Genomic DNA, 20,582 nt, shown 5'->3' on the forward strand with positions numbered 1-20,582 from the left:
CGACCTTCCAATAAGGCATGACATGGCTCACCTATGAATTAGAGGCCTCCATTTTACTAACAATAATGTACGATGCTCCGGCGCTAATAATGGGACCGAGCAATCATATACCGATAAGCCTGTGATTGATTTTGGCTTTTCTCCTCGGGTATCCATCATCCTGCCATTGATCTTCCGTGAGCGACTGAGGCTGATTAACTGCCTCGCTGGAGTAGGATCGGGGTTGTTTACGAGGCTCTTGGACTGTAACTAGAGCTAAGGTGGAGTTGGGGAGTAAATATTGCCAGCTCAGCAGGGTGCAGAATCAGCCGCCCTCTCCAAAACAGGGCATGTCTTCTTATGCAGAATAAAAGGCGGCCTCCGGACTTCTTGCGTCTGTCGAGGGCTTAATTTGAAACTGGAGGCATGAACCTCTGGAACCTGTTTTCTGTGCCACAGCTCTGCTTAGAGGAGGAGGAGGAGGAGGAGGAGAAGAGTTGGTTTTTATATGCCGACTTTCTCTGCCACTTAAGGGAGTATCAAACCAGCTTGCAATCAACTTCCCTTCCCTTCCCCACAACAGACACCCTGTGAGGTAGGTGAGGCTGAGAGAGAATGGCTTGCCCAAGGTCACCCAGCTGGCTACGTGTGTAGGAGTGGGGAAACAAATCCAATTCACCAGATTAGCCTCCGCTGCTCATGCGGAGGAGTGGGGAATCAAACCCGGTTCTCCAGATCAGACTCCACTGCTCCAAACCACCATTTTTAACCACTACACCACGCTGGCTCTCCAGCTGGCTTAGAGAAGTGAATCAAGGTGGTTGCTCTGAACGTGTGTAAAGTATAGCCTTTTATGCATGGCTGTTTCATAGGGTTGCCAGGTCCCTCTCCTACCATCGGCAGGAGCTTTTCGGGTGGAGCCTGAGGAGGGCAGGGGTTGGGGAGGGGAGGGGTTGGGGAGGGATTTCAATGCCATAGAATACAATTGCCAAAGCAGCCATTTCCTTCAGGTGAACTGATCTCTATCGGCTGGAGATCAGTTGTAATAGCAGGAGATCTTCTGCTATTACCTGGAGGTTGGCAACCCTACTGTTTCACTTATCATCACTCCTCCAAGGACTTCAGGTCTTTGTGTTGATTATGCATGCCGTTTCTGACTGTCAGAGGTCGCCTCGCTCTCCTCCTGCCTTTCCCCGCATTCTGCCCACATTTTCGGAGACCTGTTTTATCTCAAATTAGGAAACGTGGGCAAAACACAGGGAAAGGCAGGGGGAGAGCAAGGTGACCTCTGACGGTCGGAAACGGCGTGCATAATCAACACAAAGACCCGAAGTCATCAGAGGGGTGACGGCGAGGGAAACAGCTATGCATAAAAGGCCTTCATGCCGGTCCTGCTCTACATTATCACTCAGAAATTCTTAAATTTCAATTATGGCTATTAGAATCAGTGAGAGAAGCTTAGAAAAGAGTGCTTAGTGGTGGACTGTAATTTGTGCTCACTGTGTGGGCTTCCTCTCTCTTAATATGCCCATCTGTCTGCCAGTGCTGGAGATCTGGCCCTATCTGTCAATCTGGAAAAGTTTCAGAAAGTTAACTGAGTCAGGAGGTAGATTGTGCACAGTCAGATCTGTGCTGCAGATGTGCATTTGGCAGATATGCGTCCTGGTAGCTTCATATCTTTTTTCCACTTTTTGTAACTTGTACACAGTTCTGGGAGGGAAGGCGGCATGAGATAATCGGATCTCGTCAGATCTTGGAAGCTAAGCAGGGTCAGTGCTTAGGTAGGAGGAGGAGGAGGAGGAGAAGAGTTGGTTTTTATATGCCAACTTTCTCTACCACTTAAGGAAGAATCAAACTGGCTTACAATCACTTTCCCTTCCCCTCCCCACAACAGACACCCTGTGAGATAGGTGGAGCTGAGAGAGCTCGAAGAGAGCTGTGACTAGCCCAAGGTCACCCAGCTGGCTTCATGTGGAGGAGTGGGGAAACCAACCCAGTTCACCAGATTAGCATCTGTTGCTCACATGGAGGAGTGGGGAATCAAACCCGGTTCTCCAGATTAGACTCCGCTGTTCCAAACCACTGCTCTTAACCACTACACCAAGCTAGCCACCAAGGAAGGCTCTAATAGGAAAGCAATGGTAAACCGCCTTTGTTTCTCACTTACCTTGAACACCCCTGCTGGGTGCTGGTCGTCGTAAGTCAGGTGCAACTTGGAGGCACTTCGGTACATACACGGCTCCAAAATCTGACACAAGAGTTTGGCAAGCCAGTTTTTGAGAGATTTGTCAAACTGGTGCCTCGGGTAGCAGCCAGACTCTTCTAGACCCAAATAAGAGTTTCACACTGATTTGTCATCCATTGAAATTTAAACATTTTTTAAATGCAAAATCTTGATTTTCACCACTTTCAAATTTCCTTTGGCGAGGCTTTTTTAAAAAAAACACGATAGCTAGCTGATAAATGTTAAGGCAATAACACTACGCATAAATTATGCAAAATTCAGTGCCGAACACATTCTGCCGATCCTTTTCTTCCAGGGAAAGACCTAACTCTCGAGGCATCCATAATTAGAAGAATATAAATTTTAATTTTTGCTCATCAATTGGAGTTAGGAGAATTGGAAAATAATTTCTCCCCAACTGATTCATCCTTGTTCCAGACTGTGCACAAGTTTGAGCCGGTTTACACAATTATTTACCCCCAGACCAAAGGAAAGCCCTTGTTTGTGGCAGTGCTGGGTGTGGGAAAAGGAAAGCTTGAAAGATATTCATCCCATGCACAGAACCCAGTGCGTGGAACAACTGTGTGCCAGAATCACCACTAACAGAGGGTTACTTGCACTGAGGCTATACCTATGGGAAAGAGTATTAAAATATCTCTGTCTGCATGTGAAGTATTGCCACAGGTAATGGCTTCTGTACCTGCTTGTAGTTTAAGGACCATCTGAACTAGCCCTGAACGCACATCAGGCCTTCCCAAAGTTGAGTACAAATATTGCCTTGAGGTGCCCCGGTGCAGAACAGTAGCAAGTGAAATCATAATAAACATCAAGAATTTCCGAGCATGAGCAGAAAGACCTTTGTGGAAGGACTCAGAAGCAGAGCATGTGTTTTCCAGGGAAGAATCCCCAGGTTTGGTCTCTGGCTTCTCCATCTAAAAGACTCTCAGGAAAGTGACGCTAGAAAGTTCTCACCTTCAACCTTGAAGGAACAGCTGCTGCGTGTCTGACACATAGAAGAAGAAGAAGAAGAAGAGGAGGAGGAGGAGGAGGAGGAGGAGGAGGAGGAGGAGTTGGTTTTTATATGCCAACTTTCTCTACCACTTAAGGGAGACTCAAACCGGCTTACAATCACCTCCCCTTCCCCTCCCCACAACAAACACCCTGTGAGGTAGGTGAGACTGAGAGAGTGTGACTTGCCCAAGGTCACCCAGCTGGCGTCATGTGTAGGAGTAGGGAAACAAATCCAGTTCACCAGATTAGCCTCCTCCGCTTATGTGGAGGAGTGGGGAATCAAACCCGGTTCTCCAGATCAGACTCCACCGCTCCAAACCACTGCTCTTAACTACTATACCACGCTGGCCAATGGTCCAACAGAGACCAATGGTCCAATTCTGTATAAAGCAGTGGTGTCAAACATAAGGCCCGAGGGCTGTTTTCGGCTCCTTGAAAGCTTTTATCCAGCTCGCAAGCCAACTGTGGCAGCTACCCCCTCTCAATCTGGGCTGGCGAGGCATGGCCCAGCCCGACCAAGTGACATTTAGATGGACTCTGATCTGGGGAGCCGGGTTTGATTCCCCACCCCTCCACATGAGCAGCAGAGGCTAATCTGGAGAACCAGATTGGTTTCCCCACTCTCATACTTGAAGCCAGCTGGGTGACCTTGGGCCAGTCACAGCTCTCTTAGAGCTCTCTCAGCCCCACTTCCCTCACAGAGTGTCTGTTGTGGGGAGGGGGAGGGAAGGTGATTGCAAGCCGGTTTGATTCTCCCTTAAGTGGTAGAGAAAGTCGGCATATAAAAACCAACTCTTCTTCTACGTCGTATCCAGCCCTTGTAACAATTGAGTTCGACACCCCTAAGGCAAATGCATATATTCCCACGACCACTAAGTAAACAATATTCAACACTGGTAAGAACATAAGAGGTGCCTGCTGGATCAGCCCAGTGGTCCATCTAGCCCAGTATCCTATTTCACACACTGGCCAACCAGTTGCCCTTGGAGCAGGGTTCCCCACTGTGGTATCTGTGGGCACCATGGCACCTGCCAAGACATTTCCGGGTGCCCACCAAGTGTTTTTAGAAGATGGGCATGGCCCAATGAGGCTTTTGACTGGCAAGGCTTCTGATTGACCACTGGAGATTAGATTGGCAGTGCAGATTTTTAAAAACGTTGCCTTGGCAGCAGCTGCCACCACAACACAAGGATCTTCACTGTGTGACTGAAGGGAAGCCATGACAGCCTTTTTATGACTGACTCTGCCTCCTGTGGCAGCCGTTTTGTGGCACCACCCTGTGTCAGGATTCCAAAAACGCTCGCAGGCTCAAAAAGGTTGGAGACCCCTGCCCTGGAGAGACACCAAACAGGACATAGAGGCCAAGATGGTGGAAAGACTTGAAGTTCCTTCCTTGCACTGATATTCAGATGATGACTGCCTCTGGACATGGAGGTAGGGTGGCCAGACCCCCGCTGGGGGCAAGGGATCTCCTGCTTTGGGCCCCCTCCTTCTGTGCCATTCAGCCAGCGGGCAGGGGTCTTACCAGGTACAAAACGAGGCCTAGGCCTCAACACCATTGGAACGATGATGTCACTTCTGGAAGGGACGTCCTCACGTCACCGACAACATGGGAGAAGCTCTGGTATTTGGGGAAAACTTTATGGCAAAAACAGCTTCTACCATAGCGTTTTCGCCCAAATGCCGGAGCGTCTCCCACGTCGCTGGTGACGTGATGATGTCACTTCCAAAACTGACGTCAACGCGCCGACACAGTCGAAGCCTAGGCCTCATTTTGCGGCTTGTAAGACCCCCACCCCTCCCCCACCAGCAGGGTTGTTAGGTCCCTCTTCGCCACCGGCGGGAGGTTTTTGGGGTGGAGCCTGAGGAGGGCTGGGTTTGGGGAGGGGAGGGACTTCAGTGCTATAGAGTCCAATTGCCAAGGCGGCCATTTTCTCCAGGTGAACTGATCTCTGTCGGCTGGAGATCAGTTGTAATAGCAGGAGATCTCCAGCTAGTACCTGGAGGTTAGTACAGGAGCGAAAAGATACTTGAAGTGCAAAATATATTTATAAGCTACTGTGTCTAAACAAATACGCACAGACAATTATACACAAATCTTGACAAAAATATCATACATCAACAGTACATGCCATCTCAAGGACGGCAGTAAACAAGGAAAGTATATCTATACAAGAGTGCAATGTCTCTCACTGTATGTACATCATTTTCTGTATAAGTATCATACAGGTAAGTAACCAGTTTTGTAAATGTTATTGTACAGTTCAAGGAGGATTTGCTTCAAGGAAGATTGCTTCAAGGAAGATACGGCCGTTTCAAATTTTTTAGATTCTTCATCAGTCTTTCAAGCATATTCCTCTATATTGCACATCTCAAATAAGTTAATTACAAAGTGCTGCATGCATTTCAAATCCCACAAAGGGTAATGATGGTAAGTATATAAGATTATATATCTTCCTTGAAGCAGATCCTCCTTGAACTGTACAATAACATTTACAAAACTGGTTACTTACCTGTATGATACTTATACAGAAAATGATGTACATACAGTGAGAGACATTGCACTCTTGTATAGATATACTTTCCTTGTTTACTGCCGTCCTTGAGATGGCATGTACTGTTGATGTATGATATTTTTGTCAAGATTTGTGTATAATTGTCTGTGCGTGTTTGTTTAGACACAGTAGCTTATAAATATATTTTGCACTTCAAGTATCTTTTCGCTCCTGTACTAATTTCCTTATCTGTTGATACTAGTACAGTGGTGTCAAATTTCTCCCTCAGTACCTGGAGGTTGGCAACCCTACCCACCAGTTGCCAGGGGGTACCTGAGAAATTCACATGGAGGTTCCCTTTAGTGATGTCTAGTAGCCATTGGTGGACAGGGCCAGGCAGCCATTATAGCTATATAGCTATAGCTACCGGGATGTCACTTGGTGGACTGATGGCTTGACCCCCTATATGGGCTGGGCTGGAAGGGCAATCCCCTGCCAAACTCCACATGTCTCAGGGCTGGCTGGGCAAGCAGGTTGGCTCTTTCTCCCTCCCTCCCTCCTTTGAGGGGCAGGGCCCTTTCCTAGGGCCGTTTTTCCCCCCTCCGAGTCCAGCCCTATTGATGGACCCTGATTCCATGAATCTGCCGAATCCCTTTTAAAACCATCTGTAGTAGTGGCCCTTATAACACCCCCGGCAGCAAATTCCACAATTTAATTATTAGCTGAGTGAAGAAGAACTGATGTCTGGTATAAAGGGGGTGTGGGGAGGACTTCCAGCTCAGTGGAGGATGGATTCCCTCTAGGTAGATTTGAGCCCCAGAACCTCTTGTTTTTATATATTCATATATATCGATTGCCGTTTGCAGTCCTGAGATCTTTCCATCCTACCCATCAGAGGCGTCTCGGTGGTCATCTTGAGTAGCTGCTGAGCTGTCATGCAGAACCTCGCGCAAATAGGGAAACAGTGGGAACGGGGGCAGACGGAAATTAGAAGCGAGCGGCTCTGTTGCAGGGGTCTCCGTTCTCTCTTTCTGGCTTCCGCAAGCCGCCTGCTGCTTGCTCCCCACCCCCTGCCGCTACCTGCTTGCGAAGGCATTTTCTGGCGGCACGGTAGAGAGAGCCCAGACATTGAGACAGGAGGCACGCAAAGGACACCCGTGATGCTGTCGAAAAGCAGTCAAACAGCCGCGGGGATGCCAGCGAGGAGGCTGCCAGTAGCCAGGAAATCTTCCCCAGGTTGCTTGTCAGCAGCCTATTTTGGGTTATACAAGATGTCCTTTCTCATAGTTTTAGATGTCATTTTCCCCTTCACTGGTGGACGCTGGTGACATAAACTCCTCTGTGTCTATGTATGCCTAACCCCTTCAAAGAAGGCACCCCCCTCCCCAACGCCAGTTGAGCAGCACACAGCTGTTCTGAATTTGTTGCTGACATGGAATCTGGGAGCCTGGGCTAAATGTTTTTTTGTTTTTGTTTTTCATTTAAACTTTGATTTCCTTGCATATTTTTTTTTTATTAGAGTGGGTGTCATCTCAGAGCGGAGGTTACGGCAGATTCTTAAAATAATGTAACATGCATTAGATAACAAACGTGCACACAGGCTTCCTGCTACCTTTCACTCCCTGACTGCAGCCCAGTCTCAGAACTCAAAACACAACCATTTCCTCCTTGAGTTGGATCTAACGATCTTTTTCGCACAATTTGCCCAATTCTGCCCTGGTCCACGTGGTGTTTATCCATGCTAATGAGGCTATTTCTTTCTTTTAAATTAACAAATTAATTTTAAATTAACAAATTTCTTTTATTTGTTGTTGACACTGTTGACTACGTTTTTGTTGGCCGATTTAGGATTTTAATAACATTGATGGATTGACTGGTTTTATCCATGCAGGTCCCATGAATTCCATCATAGTCATTGGGAGGGGGAGGGGATCAAAGGTGTTCCATCCTCCCTATTTCAGCAGTGGAAAAGCAGGCAGAATCCAATGCCTTATGTTTTATACAAGACACCACCATAAGTAGACTTTGCTGTGGCATTCAACGTGGTGCCAGCGTGATGTAGTGGTTAAGAACTGCGGACTCTAATTTGGAGAACCACGTTCGATTCCCCACTCCTCCACGTGAGCGGCGGTCTCTAATCTGGTGAACTGGGTTGGTTTCCCCCCTCCTCCACATGAAGCCAGCTGGGTGACCTTGGGCTAGTCACAATTCTCTCTGAACTCTCTCACCTCCACCTACCTCACAAGGGCCAACTTTCCACGGTAGATTTTGCTTCTCTCTTGCCGTAAAGCAAAAAAAAACCGATTTAAAAAATGTTTTCATGGCCGCGGATCATCCCCGTCAATCCCGAAGCAGTTTTGGTTTTTCGTAGGAACAAAGCAGGCAGTATTCTACAACAGTTTGGCCTGCCCCTTTTCTGGAGCCCTCCCCTTCTGATAAGCTCATTGTTTAGGCCCGCCCCCAACTCCGCCCCAACTCCACCCAGAGGATTACCTTGTGCGGTTCACCTCTGTGGACACGGCCCCAGTGCAGAAAAACAAGCACCGGTCCCTCTGGTCTCCTTATATAATTTTTCTATTTACCATGCTCCCCGTTTCCCCCCACCCCCCATACTTGGTGACGCTCCCCCCCCTTTCCCAGACTTTGACAGACAGTCACCGTTGTGCCTCCCCCCCCCCAGTACAGCTCCGGCCGTCCAGTACCAGGAACTTCCATCCTTGGTGGCGAACGCTCAGGAGACCAAACTGCTCAACTCCATTTTCATGCAACCGAATATTTGGGGAGTTTTGCCTTGGATTTGCTGCTCTCTGGATGCTCTCTGGATGTAAACTCTCCCTTCCCTTCCCTTTGCAGCATGCCGATCCGCACATTTTCCCAAGATTTCCATAGTTCCTTTGTTCTGTTCTTTTACCAGGTTAGGGATGCACACGATGCATTGGGGGGGGAGAGAGGAGGGAGACCCAGAGCAGACTGGCCGCCCCTCCTCAGAAGGGTGACGGGAGTTTTGCCTTGGATTTGCCACTCTCAGGATGCACATTTTCCCCATCCAAATTCTCAAAACTCAACAATAAGCCCCCAAAGCAGAGTTTTGAGAATTTGAATGGGGAAATGTACATCTAAAGAGTGGCAAACCCAATGCAAAACCTCCCATGCATAAATGGCCAAACTCCCTTCCCTTCACAGCATGCCGATCCGTCCTGCTTTGGAGGGAGGCTGTCCCCCGGGCGCGATCCCCTAAACATAACCCCCCGCGCAAGCAAAGCCGCAGCACTTGCTCTCCAAAGAACAAAGAGTGCGATCTGCAGCAGCTATGCGCCATGCGGCAGTCCTATGAAGAAGAAACGCACACATCTCGGCCGGAAGACTTCTGCGGAGGTGGAATGGCGGCCTGCGATACTTGCCAGAGCACAAAACTCCCCTTGTCCAATCACTGTTCGCATGCCGGGGAGGGAGGAGAAATTTGCCTGCATGGGCGGGGAGAATACATCTGACCCCAGGGAGTTTTTCATGGAGATCTGCGCCAAAAACCATGTAGCAAAAGGAAAGAACGTACCAAAACAGGTTTGACTTGATGCGGGGATGAAGCGGTTTTTCCCCACAAATTCGAAGCAGTCATGAAAAATAAAAAATTAGCAGTGTTGCAAAAGTGAAACTGCTTCAAACCTCCGTGAAAAAATGACCAAGGTGTCTGTTGTGGGGAGAGGAAGGAAAGGAAATTGTAAGCCAGTTTGATTCTCCTTGGAAAGGTAGAGAAAGTTGGCCTATAAAAACCAACTCTTCTTCTTCATTCATGTGTCTCTCTTCTAGCAGGAGATCGTACACTTCAGTGGGCGGGGAATGACACATGAAGGCCTTTCCTTTAGCTAAGGGAATACCTTTGAATTGAGGCTCATCAGAGAGGGATTCGCCCCACTTTTCCTGATGCTGGGCTGACGTCTTTTAAAAATTAACCTCTGCGCAAAATTAATCCAGGTACCATCCGCCGGAGAACAGAACCCAGAGACCATTTAATCTCGGCCTTTGTCTGACCTCCAGAGACTTCCGAAACCAGAGAGAGGTCGCTCAGAATACTCTTTGCCCTTTGTACTTAATTCAGCCCAGAATGATTCCTCCCAAATGGTTGCAGAGGACATACTCAGGCGCGAAGCAGGAGTCTGACCTCTAAGTTGGGGGGGGGGGGTTAGAAGTTAAAACCGGCCTCTTGAACGGTGACCAGAACACAGCAGGGATCCTATTAGGGACAGGCGAGTTATGGATATTTTAAACAAATAAATACATTTTTAAATAAGCCAGCATGATTGCTGAGTTGCTGCAGGGCAAAATCTTTTTTTCCTTCTGTGGGATGAGATGAGAAGCATTCCTGAGCTGTGTCTGAGAGTGACGATGCAGACTCTGGTCTGGTGGGGGACTGAAAAGAGCCCTGAGCTATCTTTTAGTGTGGGAGGGGCACCCTTAGCGTAGGATCACCCTGGACAGCTGCCTCGCCCACTGGAGGGGTCAGGCTTACCTCGGATCACCAGGTGCCCCCGGGGTCAGAGAACCCTGCATTTGCTGGCAATGGATTGCCAAGGAATTTTCTGCTGAGGAGGCGGCCCCTTCCCTCACCCCCTCACCCCTCCCCAAATCAATCCCCCTCGCTAAGCAAAACACCCGAAACCTCCGGCATCAGCAGCTTCTCTCGAGAAGCTGGCGAATTAGCACCTCCAGACGCCAGGCAGGGTTCACCTCAGGCCGGGGCTCTGCCAGTGCAACTTCCTCGGTTTTAATAGTTTAATAAAAATTAGCATAATTAACGAACATCTGTATGATCCAGAGCGGTGCAATTTGGCACTCAGAAACGAGAGCTTAAACATTATTGCTGGGAGTTTAATGTTGTTTTAATTCTTTCTGGCACAGCGCTGGGAAATAAAGCGCCCAGTGCCGATGGTTCTCGCCTTCCTCTCATTTGCATTCCATTCTTCTTCCCCCCCTTTTTTTGGATTATGAGCAATCGCCGACTCCCCAGCAATCCATCAAAACCGAAATTGTTTTAAAATACCTTGTAGCACTTCGGCCACCGCGCTGTACGGAAGGCGGGTTGGGTTCTCCGGTCTTTTCGCGTTGTTACATCTGCCCAATCTGGTGCAGCTAATCCCCCCTTTCTGCCTCTCCCCAATGCCTTTGGGTTGGTTCGCACATGCCAGCACATCACTTGATTACTCCGCAGTAGAGCACAGACTGCGGCGTTCTCACATTCGGCTGGCAGCTGCAGCGGAACGTGTGAACTGACCTTTGAAAATCCTAGTAGAAAAGAAAAGATGGGTCCCCTCTGACCACCCAAAAAGGCTTTCCCAGGGATCATCGGCTCTGCATAGGGAAAAGCCATTTGGGGTGGAGGTAAGGTTGCTATGAGAAGACAAGAGTCACTGGAAAATACCGTCGTGCTAGGAAAAGTTGAGGGCAGCAGGAAAAGAGGAAGACCCAGCAAGAGATGGATGGACTCGATAAAGGAAGCCACAGCCCTCCATTTGCAAGATCTGAGCAAAGCTGTCAAAGATAGGACATTTTGGAGGACTTGGATTTATAGGGTCGCCATGAGTCGGAAGCGACTTGACGGCACTTAACACACACACACCGGGTTGCTAACCTCCAGGTGGTGGCTGGGAGATCTCCCACTATTACAACTGATCTCCAGCCAATAGAGATCAGTTCACCTGGAGAAAATGGCCGCTTTGGCAATTGGACTCTATTGCATTGAAGTCCCTCCCCTCTCCAAACCCGCCCTCCTCAGGCTCTGCCCCCAAAATCTCCAGGTATTTCCCAACCCGGAGCTGGCAACCCTAGGTGGGGGTAGTGGCAAGGAGGAAAACTGGGGGAGGTTGATTGACAAGGCAGGCTGGGCCAAACCCACTGCGCTGGAACTGAGATGCAGTTAATCTGTAATAAACCATTTGCATAAGCTGGAGTCCGCCAGCGTGGTGTCTTGTCAGACAATGATCTGGGAGTCCCAATTCCAAATTCCCACTCTGCCGTCGAAGTTCACCGGGTGACCTTGGTTCAGTCGCACACGTAAACTGCTTTGGGTCCCCATTGAGAAGAAAAGTGGGAAATAAACAAATAAATATGCAAGTCAGCATTGAGATTCTGATCAACGGGAGATGGGAACTGCACGACCTTAGACCTAGGGTTGCCAGGTTCCTTTTCGCCACCAGCAGGAGCCTGAGGAGGGCGGGGTTTGGGGAGGGGAGGGGACTTCAATGCAATAGAGTCCAATTGCCAAAGCTGCCATTTTCTCCAGGGGAATTGATCTCTATCGGCTGGAGATCAGTTTTAATAGCAGGAGATCTCCAGCTAGTACCTGGAGGTTGGCAACCCTATTGGAAAAGGTAAAGGTAGTCCACTGTGTCAAACACTGGGTCATCATAACCCAAGGGGTGATGTCACGTCATGACGTTTAACTCCCCCCACAAAAAAGGAACTCCTTTCATGTAAAAAAAAGCAAGTAGGTCAGGGAGATGCCGAAACTGACCTGCCATGTGTTATCAGTTCGGGGTTCTTTGCTAGCTTATCAGGGCAGCCCTCTCTTGCTTGCTTGCTCGCTCTTTAAATTTATTTTTCCTCCATTTGTAAAAACATAAAATTAGAACTGCAAGCTGCCCCAAGTCGTAGGGATTTAAGGCTGCCATCCAAAATCTACTTCCCTTGACTTTCTCCTGAGTAGACCAGCTTAGGATTGTTTCCAAAATGTCCCAAAGACTCAGTTGTGACATTGCAAACAGATCTCAGGGCAGAGTCCTGGTGCAAACAGGGTTGCCCTCAGGCCTAGAGAAAAACATCCTGTCCCTTTAATAGAGGCTTCATGTGTGGAAATGGGTAGTTGAAGCTTTTCATGGCAGGGAGGAAGAGAACAACCCATTAAGACTCTATTAAAGGAACAGGGTTTTTTTGTTGCTCCAGACAGTTGGCAATCCTAGTTCCCCCAAGGGATCACCTCTAAAAATTGGCAGCCCCTGCCACAGGGTATCTTGTACCGAGAAGGAGTTTCATTTTCTTTTTAAAAGCTCCAAGGAGAGAGATTCTGCAGCTTCTCTTGGGTAGCTTGTTCCATTCCTGAACTGCTCAGATCGCTGGAAGGATTTCCTGAAGTTTAGTGTGAATGGCCTGCCAATCACTAGGGTAGCGATCCCCAATATGACACCCACTAGGGTTGCCAGCTCTGGGTTAGGAAATACCTGGAGATTTTTGGGGGAGAGCGGGGGTCAGGGAGGAGGGGGACTTAAACGGGGTATAATGCCATAGAGTCCACCTTCCAAAGTGGCCATTTTCTCCAGGCGAACTATCTCTGTCTCATGGAGATCAGTTGTAATAGCGGGAGATCTCCAGCCACCACCTGGAGGTTGGTGGCCCTAGGTGTTAGTGTTAAAAGGAGCAATGATTTAATTTGTACAGTTGGCAAGTTTTATTCCTTCATGGTTCGGAGCAGTGGCTCAAGGCCACTGTTTTAAGGTATGCCTATTATATACTGTATCTTATTTGTTGACATACAAACGTGAAGCACAAATGTGACCAAAACATTTACCACCATGGAAGATGCAAAACAATTTCTCGCTCGTAAGGGAGATGCAGTCAGCACCTGCTCTGGATGCTTCCTTCTTCCTGGATGTTGGCAACCCTAGCATCCACCAATGTGTTTTCTGGTGGCCACTCCCTTCTTTCCCATTTCCCCCAAAAGCAAACAGGTATTCCTGGCTTTCCTCCATCTCTTTGGAGCAGTAGATGCTTCAGAAGAGGCCAGGAGGCATCACTTTTCTGTCTGCAGGGAGCATCCATATAGGAACAGCTATTTTCTTCACAGGGGGACGCATGGCTTGGACACCCTCCCCCCAATATTTGATGACAGGACCTAGACCCCCATGGCAGCCATTGGGTGGTAGCCCCCCACTCTGTGTTCTCAACATTCCAAAAGTTCTCAACATTCCAAAAGTTCTTAACATTCCAAAATTTCTCAACATTCCAAAAGTTCTCAACATTCCAAAAGCGAGGTTGAGGACCCCTGGATTAAGGGCTTAAAAACTATTGATATCTCATCCCTGAAAACCCATTGCTGTCTACAACTTCCCTGTTAATATGCCAGGTCATGAGAATGAAGTAATGCCCCTTGCCCACTTCATGGAGCCATGTTTCTTGAGAGCCAGCGTGGTGTAGTGGTTAAGAGCGGCGGACTCTAATCTGGAGAATGGGGTTCGATTCCCCACTCTTCTTCATGAAGCCTGCTGGGTGACCTTGGGCCAGTCACAGTTCTCTCCGAACTCTCTCAGCTTCACCTACCTCACAAGGTGCCTGTTGTGGTGAGAGGAAGGGAACATGATTGTAAGCCACTTTTGAGACACCTTAAAATGAGCCCCGTGGCGCAGAGTGGTAAGCTGCAGTACTGCAGTCCAAGCTCTGCTCACGACCAGAGTTCGATCCTGACAGAAGTTGGTTTCCGGTAGCCGGCTCAAGGTTGACTCAGCCTTCCATCCTTCCGAGGTCGGTAAAATGAGTACCCAGCTTGCTGGGGGTAAAGGGAGGATGACTGGGGAAGGTACTGGCAAACCACCCAGTAAAAACAAAGTCTGCCTAGTAAACGTCGGGATGTGATGTCATCCCATGGGTCAGGAATGACCCGGTGCTTGCACAGGGGACCTTTACCTTTTTAAGGTAGGGGAAAGTGAGGCATAAAAACTAACTCTTCTTTTTCTTCTCCCCTTAAGCCCCTGTGACAAGGGGCGTTGAGTTAACAGGACGAGGCACCCTTCTGTCCTTGGTGTGACCTAACACATTTCTTTACAGTTGACCTTGTTGAATCTCCGGGTATATGGCCCTTTCCCATTAGTATGGTAAAAGCGTCATTTCTCGTGGTGGGTGCATTAATTAATTTTGTGGTCAAGTCAGAGATCTTTTTTTTCTGCAGAAGATTTTTATTGGGTTTTTTAAATGTGGGGTACGGAAATTGAAAAAGGGATATTAGGGAGGAGGAGAAAAAAAACATGAACATAAGCAAGGTAAAACCGCCACCTGAAGCATTATTATTAGAATCCCAAGTCAGAAATCTTTGACACATATGAACTCAAGAAGATGCCTTATACTGAGTCAGTCTACTTCGGCAGTGGTTGTTCAGGGTCTCGGGCATCTTGTTCAGGGTCTCAGGGTCTTTCACATTATCTAATTCTTTTAACTAATAATGCCGGGAATTGAACCCGAACCTTCTGCATGCAAAGGAGATGCTCTCCCACTAGCCATCCTGCCATCATTGGTCCCCATTGGGGAGAAAAGCAGGGTATAAATAGCTAAATAAATAAATCAGTTAAAACATGGTCAGGGTTTTAAACCGAGTATTTTATGTTACTACTTTGCTGCTGCTTACTTCAGTGGGTAGAGTGTCAGACTAGAATCTGGAAGAGCCTAGTTCGAATCCCCACTCTGCCATGGAAATTCACTGGGTAGCCTTGGACCAGTCGCGCTCTCTCAGCCTAACCTACCTCACAGGGTTATTTTGAGGGTAAAAAGGAGGAGAGAAGAATGATGTGAGCCCCTTTGGGCCCCTGTTGTGGAGGAAGGTGGGGTATTGATGAAGTAAACAAAATAATAAAAATGACCTTGCTTTCTTTGACATTTGACTCCAGAGAGCCAGCATGATATAGTGGTTAAGAGCAGCGGACTCTAATCTAGAGAACTGGGTTCGATTCCCCACTCCTCCATATGAAGCCAGCTGGGTGACCTTGGGCCAGTCACAGTTCTCTCCGAACTCTCCCAGTCCCACCTTCCTTAGAAGGTGCCTGTTTGGGGGGGGGGGCAGAGAGGAGAAGGGAAAGTGATTGTAAGCCACTTTGAGACTCCTTGTGTGTGTGTAAAGTGCCGTCGCAGCCTCCTTAAAGGTAGAGAAAAGTGGGGTGTAAAAACCCCGATTCTTCTTCTTTTTCTTCTTGGGTTATCACATTAAACTATGTTTGAGATCCACGTTGGATGCTTTTGGTAGAAAGGCAGGTTGCAAATATGTGAAACAAATGGATGCTTCATACTTTTAATGCAGGTGCATTGCAGTCGTTGGGCATGATCCAGTGTGCCTCCCACACACCCGTTGAGCGCAATGCCAAGTCCACTGTGACTCATCCAACGAGGCTCCCAGAATGAGGGGGGCATTTGCATCCTGCTTGGTACACCTGGGTTGCTTGAGCTCAGAGCTCGCACACATGGGGCCATTCGGCTCCGTTGCTGTGTCAGGGTCTCCGGTGTGGGTCCCATTCCCAGTAATGGTGCAGCGGGAGGCGGCTGCAAATGGTGGATTTGCTCAAGGGGCTTGTTTACATGCCGGTGGGAAGAAAATAAGCAGGGCTGGCTTGTCTAAGGGAGCTGTCGTCGTCCTTAAATTACACTTGCAAAAGGCCTCATAGCAACGCTTCGCATTTGCATAACACTTCAAGGACGTTATGGCAGTAATCTGTATGAACACCCAGTAAGGTTAAGTCACCGTGATTATCCCTGTATTGCACATGTTGGGGCTGAGGCTCGCGGGTTTTTTTTTTTTTTTTTTTTTTTTTTTTGGTGCTTTAAGGAAGATTTAGCAACAGAATAAAAACTCTGAAGTTCTCTTAAGGGAGCCAGCAGGAGGAAAGCTTGACAAGGGAATGGAAACGTGCCCAGAATGGCATGGAAAAGGTCTATGGCAGAGCCGGGATTCCAAGCCCCGTTTCCTCTTTTCACCTCAAGGCCTTCATCGGCCCTTCCCTCTCCTTCCCACCTGGCCGTTCCAGTCAACGCCATCCCTTGCCTTATTTCCAGGACTACAGCATGTACGGCTGGTGGGTCGGAGAGCTGAACAGCGTGGTGGGGATTGTCCCAAAGGAATACCTCATGCCGGCCTACGATGTGGAAGACGCATGAGCAGCAGGTAGAACTGAAGTCTCGATTCAAGGTGTTGTTGGGGGGAGGGATAAGATGGCAGTGCTTGTGGGGAGGGGTGACTGAGGGTGTGATTGTCTCCTATGAGGAAATTCTCATGAGTAAGCCAGTGTGGTGTAGTGGTTAAGAGCAGTGGTTTGAAGCCCCACTCTAATCTAAAGAACTGGGTTTGATGCCCCATTCCTCCACATGAGTGGCGGAGGCTAATCTGGTGAACCAGGTTGGTTTTCCCCGCTCCTCCATGTGAAGCCTGCTGGGTGACCTTGGGCTAATAACAGTTTTCTTAGAGCTCTCTCAGCCCCACCTACCTCAGAAGGTGCCTGTTGTGGGAAGGGGAAGGGAAGGTGATTGTAAGCCGGTTTGATTCTATGGGCCACCTAGAAGCCAATAGGTAGACCTGGTCTCCATGGGAGTCTCAGTCAGGAAGCCAGGTCTACTGTCATGCAAACCAATGGGTAGACCTGGCCTCCAGGCAGAGACGGTTCCCCCGCCCCCCGTGGAGACCAGGTCTACCCATTGGTTTGCATGGCAGTAGACCTGGCCTCCCGTCTGAACCCCCCCCCCACGGACGCCAGGTCTACCCATTGGTTTCTATGGGGGGGGGTGGCAAAGAAGGTGCTCCTGGCCCAGCAGCCAGGATCGCCCAGGAAATTGGGGGGGCCTGGGCTTGGTTCGCAGGCCGGTGAGGAGCCCTCCGGGGGCTGGATCCAGCCCGCGGGCCGCCAGTTTGACACCCCTGCCCTAGGGTTTTCAAGGCAAGAGACGTTCGGAAGTGGTTTGCCATTGCCTGCCTCTGCGTCACAACCCTGGTATTCCTTGCAGGTCTCCCATCCAAATACTTGCCAGGGTCGAGGCTGAGAGTGCGTGACTGGCCCAAGGTCACCCAGCAAGAATCCATGGCAGAGTGGGGATTCGAACCTGGGTTGCCCAGATCCTAGTCTGACACCTTAGCCACTACACCATGCTGGCTTTCGGAACGCTCTGCAGAGGAAGGCAATGGCAACACACCTCTGTCTTGAAAGCCCCTTGCTGGGGTTGCTGTGTCAGCTGTGACTTGATGGCCCTTTACACACACACATGAGTCCTATACCATGCTGTTGTAGAGCTTGTGTTTGTTCTGCTGAGGCCTGTGCCACACTTGCCAATCAGTTGTGTCCCCATGGCTCAGATCTGTCTGCTTTCACTTTGCTGCCTCCTGGTAAGACTGCGGTCTTTTATGCATGGCTGTTTCCCTCGCAGTCGCCCCTCGACGACTTCGGGTCTTTGGACTATGCCTGCCGTTTCCGACCATCAGAGGTCACCTCACTCTCCCCGTGTCTCCCCGCATTTTGCCCGCGTTTTGAGGGACCTGTTTTATCTCAAATTTGAAAATGTGGGCAAAACTGCTTGCTTGACGAAGAGTGCTGTGTAACTCTGAAAGCTTGCTTCTCCTGACACCAATAGCAGCAGGCCTAATAGAAAATGTATACCTGTACTATCTCTTCAATGTCATTAAGAATTGTCAGCTGGCTGCTGTTGAATACGTGGAGAGGGGGCCATGTGAACGTTCATTTGCCTTTGCTGCAGCTGTCTTAAAAGTGTGACTACAAAGGTTTTGGGTACCAAGGATGGCATGTGCCCAGCAGCCCTGCCCTTTGACTTGGAAACTCGGTCCCTTTGCCCAGATATGCCAGGAATGCTTCTAAGCAACAGGGAAGGAAAATTATCTTATGCATGCTTAGAGGCATTCTGATCTTTATTTGGCAGCGCATGTACTAGCGTCTGAGCCCAGCCAATGAAAACGAGTGGTCTTGGAGAACAGGGACTCAAGTTAAACAGTGAGCAGAAAGCCCTAGGAATGATGCAGGAGCCAGGCAGGCAGCTGCAACAGGGTTTGCCGCAAAGGCACAACAGTGTCTCTGTGGCTGAAATTTCCCCCATCTGCCTGGGTTAAACTGGGAGGAATATTGTCTCTGGCTCCATCTTCTGGCCTCTCCTCTCTGCTGGAGCGAGTAAAAAGTCCTCCACACTGGGAGAAAGAGTGGAGAAACACAGAGGTGAATTTTGAGATCCGAACAGAATGAAATTCAAGTAAAGTCAAGCCTTCCAAAAGGGAGGGAGCATATTTATAAGGTGGAAGGGAGGGGCGGAGGAAGAATAACTGGTAAGACAGTGGCTAAAGAGGTAGGAGTTATGGATGAGAATCAGCCACCGTGGTTTAAAAGGGGCATTTAATTGAAAGGGCAGCCAACTTTCGACACAGAGGCATCGAAAGATACAAAGAGCAGAGGCATGTGGCATATCTGGGCCCGTGGACCTGCAGGCACCACAGAGTACGGGCCTGTACTCCTGCCCACTTTCCTATTCTGTGCTGCCACCGGCTCCCTACTTTATAAGACTAGGCACAGAGACATGGTAAAAGCGGCCTGTGCATGTTACCCCATACGTAGTACTTAACTTGTGGCTCCCTCGTGCAAAAAGGCCAACCACCACTATTGCATTCATGTAGGGTTACCAACCTCCAGGTACTAGCTGGAGATCTCCTGCTATTACAACTGATCTCCAGCCGACAGAGATCTGTTCACCTGGAGAAAATGGCCACTTTGGCAATTGGACTCTAAGGCATCGATGTCCCTCCCCTCCCCCAAGCCCCACCCTCCTCAGGCCCCAAAAACCTCCTACCGGTGGAGAAGAGGGACATGGCAACCCTACTTTCATGACAGGGCTGGCTCCAGGTTTTTGTGGGATCTGGGCAACAGATGGTGGAGCGGGGCCCCTTTGTACCCTGCAAAAAGCACGCCACTCAGAGCCTTCAGTCCTCCTTCCTGCAAGGAAAGCAACAGGGAGGGATATAGGGCTGCCAGGTCCCTCTTCACCACCGGCGGGAGATTTGGGGGGCAAAGCCTGGGGAGGGCGGGGTTTGGAGCGGGGAGGGACTTCAATGCCATAGAGTCCAGTGGCCAAAGCTGCCATTTTCTCCAGGTGAACTGATCTCTATCGGCTGGAGATCAGTTGTAATAGCAGGAGGTCTCCAGCTAGTACCTGGAGGTGGGCAACCCTAGAGGGGTACCTAAAGGTCTTTGTGAAACAGAATCGTCATACGCCAGCGCACGTTTGCAGCGGGCCTCGGTACAGTGGAGCCTGGCATTGAGGCAGAGGCACCTGGACTCTTTGGATATCACATCTGCTTCCACATCTACTTGTTGGGCTGTTTGGAATTCGTGCCTGTGTAGACCTCCCAGCATCAAGAAGAGTAATTGGCAATGTCTAACAATCATTATCTGTTCATTATGTCTCCTCCCGAGTAAAATAGAATTCACTCGTTGTTGTTTTTTGTTCACTCCTAGATCTCCGGGGGTCCCATCTCTTCCCATCACCCTTCTTTGCTGACCCAAGAGATGTGCTTCTCAGAAACCTCTTTGCTACTCCTGAGACACACATGCGCACTAGGAGACGTGCGTATGGCCCTTAGCCCACACCAGGACTCTTACAAAAGCAGTACCCTCTCTCTCATTCCTTTAGTCCTTTTCACACAGAGATTTGCATCCTAAACTTTGCCATGTTCCTTTCTCTGTCCAACTCCACCCAGCACTTGCCTTCATTCTGGAAACTTGCTAAGGCCTAATGTGATTGGAATAGCCAAGCACGTAGTATTAGGAAGTATTTTTTGTTCCCAGAACACTCAAATGGAATTGATGAGTTTGATGACAATCCAAAATAAACACTTCCGTTGTTCTCTGGTTGCAAATTGTTTATCATGCTAAAGTTTTTTTTTAAATCAGACCATCCAAATCATATGGTTTTTAGCCAAGGTACAATGATTAGAATAAAAGCTATCCAGACAATCCAAGCTGAAGAGAGTCCATTCTCATCAGAGACTCTGGTATGATAATCAGTACCATTAAATATGAGTATCATACTTAATAGATGACCCTGGTGGTCCCTTTCAACTCTATGATTCTATTAAGTATGAA

At 48.9% G+C, this 20,582-nt stretch overlaps 1 protein-coding gene across 1 annotated transcript in view; it reads left to right on the forward strand.

Moving 5' to 3' along the window:
• Positions 1-19,986, forward strand: part of SKAP1 (src kinase associated phosphoprotein 1) — a 124,649-nt gene extending 104,663 nt beyond the window's left edge. Inside the window, exons 9-10 of the mRNA XM_056864627.1 lie at positions 16,510-16,618; positions 19,956-19,986. Coding sequence (XP_056720605.1) covers positions 16,510-16,611 — 102 coding nt within the window. The 3' untranslated portion in view covers positions 16,612-16,618; positions 19,956-19,986. The remainder of the gene's footprint in view (positions 1-16,509; positions 16,619-19,955) is intronic.
• The last annotated feature ends 596 nt before the right edge of the window (positions 19,987-20,582 follow it).

Source organism: Euleptes europaea, chromosome 18 (assembly GCF_029931775.1).
Source record: "Euleptes europaea isolate rEulEur1 chromosome 18, rEulEur1.hap1, whole genome shotgun sequence".
In the NCBI taxonomy this organism is placed as follows: domain Eukaryota; kingdom Metazoa; phylum Chordata; class Lepidosauria; order Squamata; family Sphaerodactylidae; genus Euleptes; species Euleptes europaea.